This window comes from Electrona antarctica (genome assembly GCF_951216825.1).
Source record: "Electrona antarctica genome assembly, contig: scaffold_26, whole genome shotgun sequence".
Classification (NCBI taxonomy): Eukaryota; Metazoa; Chordata; class Actinopteri; order Myctophiformes; family Myctophidae; genus Electrona; species Electrona antarctica.
In genome coordinates, this window is record NW_027636995.1 from 1,273,174 (window position 1) to 1,280,692 (window position 7,519).

Below are 7,519 nucleotides of genomic sequence, written 5' to 3' on the forward strand. Positions count from 1 at the left end.
GGCCAACGGATAGGCATACAGTGGTGGAATGCAATTTAGAACTACTCCGTTACAAGTAAAAGTATGGAATTGAAAATGTACTTGAGTAAAAGTACAAAAGTATCGGCATCAAAATGTACTTAAAGTACTAAAAGTAAAAGTACTCATATTGCAGGGCCAGCAGACCACCATGGCCCATCACCATTACTTTTTTTAACCATATTGATAACATCCTGCTTCTCAAGACCGATACCGATAACTGATAATACATTAAAATATATATAAAAAATGATAAAGATATAGGCTATTTGTAAATGTATATTAATCTGTGTAGTATTAGCACACCTGAAGGTAACAAATACTAGTAGTGGGCAAAGATGGATTTAACATAGCTTTGACTTAACCAAATACAGTATATCATTATTCATTATCATGACTATTAAAACAAAACCCAGAATGAATAGACTGAATGAACATATTTATTTTTTCAAGTCCTATGACACTGGTTTCCCCACAAGCAGGACTAAAAACCTATGGGTGCTTTGTCACTTGTCAAGAAAATAAAATGGACAATAAAAATATATAGCACATTTGGATTCAGATTGTATTGTTTTGCATTCACTATTTATATTGATGTGACTTTGTGTCCATTTATCCAGTTCATGCTGAATTCATGATTAGTTCATGATGAAAATGTTGTCACTTTACTTTGGGGTGCAAATAACCATTAACTAACTATTAACTACAGCTAGTTCATGATGAAAATGTTGCCACTTTACTTTGGGGTGCAAATATCCATTAACTAACTATTAACTACAGCTAGTTCATGATTAGGTAATGATAGAAATGTTGTCACTTTACTTTGGGGTGCAAATAATCATTAACTAACTATTAACTACAGTTAGTTCATGATGAAAATGTTGTCACTTTACTTTGGGGTGCAAATATCCATTAACTAACTATTAACTACAGCCAATTCATGATTAGGTAAGGATGAAAATGTTGTCACTTTACTTTGGGGTGCAAATAACCATTAACTAACTATTAACTACAGCTAGTTCATGATGAAAATGTTGTCACTTTACTTTGGGGTGCAAATATCCATTAACTAACTATTAACTACAGCTAGTTCATGATTAGGTAATGATGGAAATGTCACTACTTTGGGGTGCAAGTAACCATTAACTAACTAATAACTACAGCTAGTTCATAGTTGCTTCATGATGATTCATGCTTCATGATGACCCTAAAGTAAAGTTGTAACTTTACTTTAGGGTCCAAATCTCCAGTAACTAACTAATAGCTAATGATAGTTAATCATGAATTGAGTCCAACTCTCTAGTAAGTAAGTAAAATGTAATGGTAGTTCATGATGATGATAAGGTCCATAAATGATCCATAAAGCACCAGGGAGAGCTCCGGACAGAACCCTACCCACCTTTGAGCACTCATCGTGGGCATAGAATTGAGAAAAATGACCACCAGAGACCCAAGTCTGCTCACTAACCCTACCCGCCTATGAGCACTCATCCGGGGTATAGATTTGGGCAAATTGAGAGAGTCCAAAAATGATCCATAAAGCACCAGGGAGAGCACCGGAGAGACCTGTACTCACCTTTGAGCACTCATCGTGAGCATGGAATTGATAAAAAATTACCCATGGGCACAACCAGGAAGGACCTCCAGAGAGACCGAGTCTACTCACTAACCCTACTATGAGCACTCATCGTGGGCATAGATTTGGGCGAAAAGATTAGATCTATAAATCATTTACAAATCATGGTTAACTAATGACGATTCATGATGAATCATCATCATCATGAATCATGATGAATTAATGATGAATTCACCATGAATTCATGATGAATTGTGATGAAATAATGATTGTCAAGTCTCTCTTTCATTCGGCATCTCTCTGTCTACAATGTGTGTCGACGTGCTTTTTTGCGAGAGAGTTTTGGATCTGCCCCCTCTCAAATATAGTGTAGGAGCGGAGGGGAATATATCACTTTCAGTATCCACAAAACTTGGGAGATGAAAGGCGCCATGGTACTCAAACATTGAGTTTGAGAAGTTAAGCATACAAGAGACTAGAGGCGTTGCAAGCGCAACAAGGGACCTGTATAATGGGTAAATCCATTTTGATGAGCCCTTATTATATTGACTGGGGAGATAGGCTTTTGGTCATCAGGCAAAGCAAAGTTCTTTGTTTACCCAGGGTAAGTGGACTAAGCTCGAGATGCTTGTTTACAGCCACGCCCTGCTCATAGAACATTTCATGGTTGGGGTTCAATGCCTTGCTCAAGGGCACTTCAGTGGTGGTAATTTTAATGTGCCGGTCTGGGGATTCGAACTGGCGACCTTCGGGTATCAAGACCGCTCCGCAAACCGTTCGGCCACCACTGCCCCAGGCAGAGGCTCTGAGCCACTACTACATGTCCATTATGATCCACTGAATCCAAAGTCCAAACACTGTTGGTTTATAGCTAGCTCAAAGCCTTAATCCTTTTCAACATACTGTATCCTTTATTTGTTTAAACTAAGTTTCACATTGAACACAGCAGCCTCATAGAGCATATAAAGGATAGAGACCGAACTGGAGCACTAGCCCCGCCCCCAAGCTATTAATTTCGATGAAGTTGCTCAGTGGCGTTTTGAAGCACCCGGAAGACTGCCGGAAGTACCTCCTCCGGACCTCACATTTGAGGTCCGGGGTGACGTATGGGTGACGTAGGGAGTGATGGTCCTACGTGTTAAAGCACGGGTCCGCCTGCAGTCCTTCCTCTTACCACTAGGGCCCAGTGCTTCAACGTTGGAGCGCCTCACTGGCCACTTGAGCAGCCTGCATAATAGAACAAACACCAATTGAAAACATACACATACAGTTTGAGGAGTCAAGCGGCTGAGTGAACACAAGGGATTAATTATTACCATAGCAACATAACAGGCTCTAGCTGCCACAAAGTTTAATCTGTCGTTTCGGAGCAGAGGACTGGGAATTATCGAATTATCTGCATTGGTCATTCTGCCATTCCCTTCAGTGTGTGTTAATAAAATTAACTTAAAAAAGACTTACTTGTAGAAGTTGTCCTTGACTTTCACACAGTGAGCCGTCCACAACTTTTCCTACTGTAGTAACATCTCCACTGCTAAATATTTATATAATTACACTTTGTTGTAAGGAATTTGCAGTAAAGTTGTAGGGATGTGGCCATCTAGCCCAGAGCTAAACTGGAGAAAACATCTTTCTACCTGTTACACTTGTTTATGTTGTGGGGCACCAATCAGGTTCCAGTTGCAAATATGGCTCAGGTTTATCACCTGCTTAAACCTGGAGCTATTATCACCAGGTTTTAATTTGCCCGTTGGAAATGTAGGAAAGGTTCCAGGCCAATATCTATGTAGTGATACTGATAACAGTTTATTGAGAGCTGCCTATATTAGCAGGAGACCTTAACGTAAATCTGATAGATTCATAGACTTCAAATCTGACAAATTGAGCTCTGATATTTTGTCAGGGCCAGGGGTGCTGCTACCGCTATGATGACTGTAGGTGTCCTGTGCAGACAAGCGACAGCCCTCCTGCAAGTAGTTCTGGAGTTTCCCGGCGGCAGCCAGTAAGAGACCGAAATAGGGAGGCGATGGTTTGATGGGACGAGAGGTGAACTCAGGATGGTACTGAACCCCCACAAAATATGGATGATCATCCAACTCTATCACCTCCATTCTTTCCCCCTCAATATCTTGACCTACAAAACGAAGGCCCTTCTCTTCAAAGTGACCCTTCAGCCCTGAGTTGACCTCAAAGCGATGTCTGTGCCTTTCATCGACATATTCTGCATCACCGTAAAGCTTACGTAATACACTGTTTTTCGTATTAAAGAGGGTTCGTCTCTTTCCAAGCCTCATGGTCCCACCCATCTGTCCGGAGGTGTGCTCTGGCATCTCAATCACCACCGGATGTTTTGATTCTGGGTCAAACTCGGTGGAATTGGCATCTTCCCATCCCAACACGTTGCGGGCAAATTCACAGACTGCTAATTGCATTCCGAGGCACACCCCTAGGAAGGGTTTCTTCTGTTTCCTGGCCCAGTGGATGGCTTGGATCTTCCCTTCAGTCCCCCGGACACCGAATCCTCCGGGAACCAGGATACCGTCAGCACTGCACAGTTTCTGCCAGGCCTCGTGGTACTTCACTGGCTCCTCCTGCCGCATGGCTGGCTCCAGATCAGCCGAGTCTACACACCTCACCTCCAACTTATGGCTGATGGCTAGCGCAGAGTGCGCCAATGCCTTGATCACAGAGGCATAGGAGTCCGAGAACTTTGTATACTTTCCAACCAGCGCTATAGAGCAGTGTTCCAGGAGTCCTTCTGACCTGTCGGACATCTCTTTCCATTGGGTCAGCATCTTCCTCGGGTGTGTCTCGGTGGGCATGCCCAGCCGCCGGCTCAAATATCCCACAACGCCCTGGTCCTCCAGGAGGAGAGGAACTCTGTAAATGGAGGAGACGTCGTGCACACAGATGACTTGTTCAGGTTCTACGTGGCAGAACATTGAGATCTTCTCCTTGACGTAATTCTCCAGTGCGGTGGTGCAGCGACACACAATCAGATCGGGAGACAACCCGAGTCCTCTCAGTTCCCTGACACTGTTCTGTGTGGGTTTGGTCTTCTGTTCTCCTGTTGCACTGGGCTGCGGTACGAGGCTGACGTGGATGTTACAGAAGTTCTCCCTCTTCACCTTGAACTGGAACTGCCGGAATGCCTCGATGAAAGGCATGCTCTCGATGTCTCCGACGGTGCCCCCTAGCTCTATGACGCACACCTGTGGTTCGACGTTGTCGTCGTCGACGGGTACTCTGGCCTGCTTCATCACCCACTCCTGAATGGCATCTGTAATATGTGGCACCACCTGTACGGTCTTGCCCAGATAGTCTCCCCTCCTCTCCTTGTTGATGACGGACTGGTAGATCTTTCCGGTGGTCATGTTGTTGTCTCTGGTCAGTCGGATGTCCAGGAAGCGCTCGTAGTTGCCCAGGTCCAGGTCGACCTCGCCCCCGTCGTCTAACACAAACACCTCGCCGTGCTCGTAGGGGGAGAACGTTCCCGCGTCTATGTTGATGTAAGGATCGACCTTGACTGCGGTCACGTGCAAACCACATGACTTGAGAATGGTCCCCACGCTGCTCGCTATGATGCCTTTACCGATGCCCGATATGACCCCTCCGGTGACCAGGATGTACTTCATGATCATATAGTACAACCGCGAGCCTTAATCTATGTGTACTGTGAAACCTTTCCTAAAGTCGCACTGGTTATACTGTATGAACAGATGTGATGTAACATGGCATCAGCTACTGTATATGACGTCAACAAAGGACCAGAGGTAAGTATATCGAGGAATCTGTACAGACGTCCCCAGATTGGGGGTAAATTTGTAATTATTTCCGGGGCCATTTGCCCTATGGGCTGTGAAACGTCATGTGGGTCAACCAATAGGAAAACAGTGGAGGGGGCTGTGACGACATGTGTGTCAATACATCATCATCATCATCGAGTAGAGAGCTGCTCGAGCCCACACTGTTTCTAGTTATTCATTACTCGGCCAGTGCCCAAGAACGATGCAAGTTGGAGATCCATGCCCCACCCGGCTATGCAATACCCGTTGTACCTGTGTCGATATATGGAGATTTCTGTATCTCTCTCTCTCTGTGTCCATTTATTCCTATTATATGAAGTTCTGTGTCCCGTTGTACCCGTGTCAGAGTACCCGTTCCAGAGTAAGATTATGTAACGCACATCCTCCTTTGGTGCTGAGCCAAAACTGTATAGACAGTCAACATAGAAAGAAGCAGGGGCTCGCGACTCCAGGTTTCTCTAGAGTCTCAAATAAGGCAAAAGTTAGTTTTGTGGTATCATGAGCCAGAGACCTGATCATGTACTGTATGTCTTAAGTGCATGACAAGTGCACATAAAAGATTCTAGAACAGCTCCAACCTCAGGAACCCGCACATGCTTTTTCCAACTCAGGAACATTCCTAAGCTCAGGTCTATTGTCTCACACAACAAATTATAAATCATAATTCATGCTTTTGTATCCTCTCATCTGGACAACTGTGATGCACTTTTCACCTGCCTCAGTAAAGCATCCTTAGACCGCCTCCACTTTATCCCAAATGCTACTCCCGGGCTATTAACCAGGCCCAGCCGAAGGTGTCACATTACCCCAGTTTATAGGGAGCCTCCTTGCATTGGCTCCCTGTCGCTTTCAGGGATAATTTATAAGTCCTAGTGCTCACTTATAGAGCTCTGCATGGTCAAGCACCAGCATATTATGACTGACCTAGCTGCTAAAGCAGTAGGCCTATGTGCGTGGCAGGACCCTTAGGTCAGCTCACCAGGGTCTATTGACCATTTGCAGACCGCGGTCATCTTGCCATCAGAGTTTGGAAGCACTCGTTTTCAGTTAAGCAATGTCCTGCTGCCTCCTGCGTTATGTGCAAATTGAAAACAGGTGGTACGCAGTTGAGTGATATCTAACGAGCACTTCCAATCTGCAACACTTAGAAAAAGAATCAGACGGAAATTAAGTAACTCATAACATGTCTACAGTGGATTTTTATGAAACAAAGAAGCTTTTCGTACAGCTGCAATGTTGGTGCGTTTGACGTTGTGTAATACAATCAGATAGGACTTTTCTGTTTGGATGAATGGGCAGTCAATGGGAAGTTGCACCTTGTGAGCACCTTGCCATTAACTTATAACGGTAAGATGGCCGTGGTCTGCATATGGTCCATTAGTCATCCCTCGCACCAATTATATAACCAGAGGTGACAGAGCCTTTCAAGCTGTAGCTCCCAGACTGTGGAATCCCTGCCACAGGATCTCCTGACAGCGTCTGTGGGCATACTGTTCAGACATGCATTAGCAGAATATCCTTGACTTTCTTTCTTGTATATGTCTGAGTTCTATTGTGCAGTTTGTGTTTCTGTATATTGTTTAAATGAATGTAGGCCTATTCTAATGTATGTGAAGCATGCAGAGTTCACACTCACTATGTAGGGAAGGAGGAGCTTCAGCTTCTTGTAAACAAGAAAGGTGTGAATTTACACCACATGATGATGAAGAGATATGACGAGCTGCATGTGTCACTAATAAAACACACAGACGACAGAGAGTGTTGACCAGAATCACAGCCAGGACCAGTCGGTGCAGATCGGTGAAGTTCAGAGAGTGTTGACCAGAATCCCAGCCAGGACCAGTCGGTGCAGATCGGTGAAGTTCCAGTTGAGAATCCAGTGTGAGAGAATCCAGACATGGATGAGACAGTGATAGTGTTCCTCCTGCTTTGGAGCTCAGGTAAACACTCTGTTAGAATGACACTTGTTGCTTGATGTGGATGTGAAATGACACTGAAATCCATGATGTATTACTATTAGTACAGCTATGAGAACCATGACCTATATAGTACGGCTATAAGAGAACCATGACACTTAAACACATTTAGTACTGCTGTTTGCTTTACATGCACTGTGTGT

At 44.3% G+C, this 7,519-nt stretch overlaps 1 protein-coding gene across 1 annotated transcript; it reads right to left on the minus strand.

Annotated features, from left to right (window-relative positions):
- Nucleotides 1-3,432: 3,432 nt before the first annotated feature.
- On the minus strand, nucleotides 3,433-5,235 carry LOC306919554 (CTP synthase 1-like; the record flags this gene model as incomplete). The annotated part of the gene is made up of 1 exon (XM_079532319.1): nucleotides 3,433-5,235. The coding sequence occupies one exon, from the start codon at nucleotides 5,233-5,235 to the stop codon at nucleotides 3,433-3,435; it is 1,803 nt and encodes a 600-aa protein (XP_079388445.1).
- Between the last annotated feature and the right edge of the window lie 2,284 nt (nucleotides 5,236-7,519).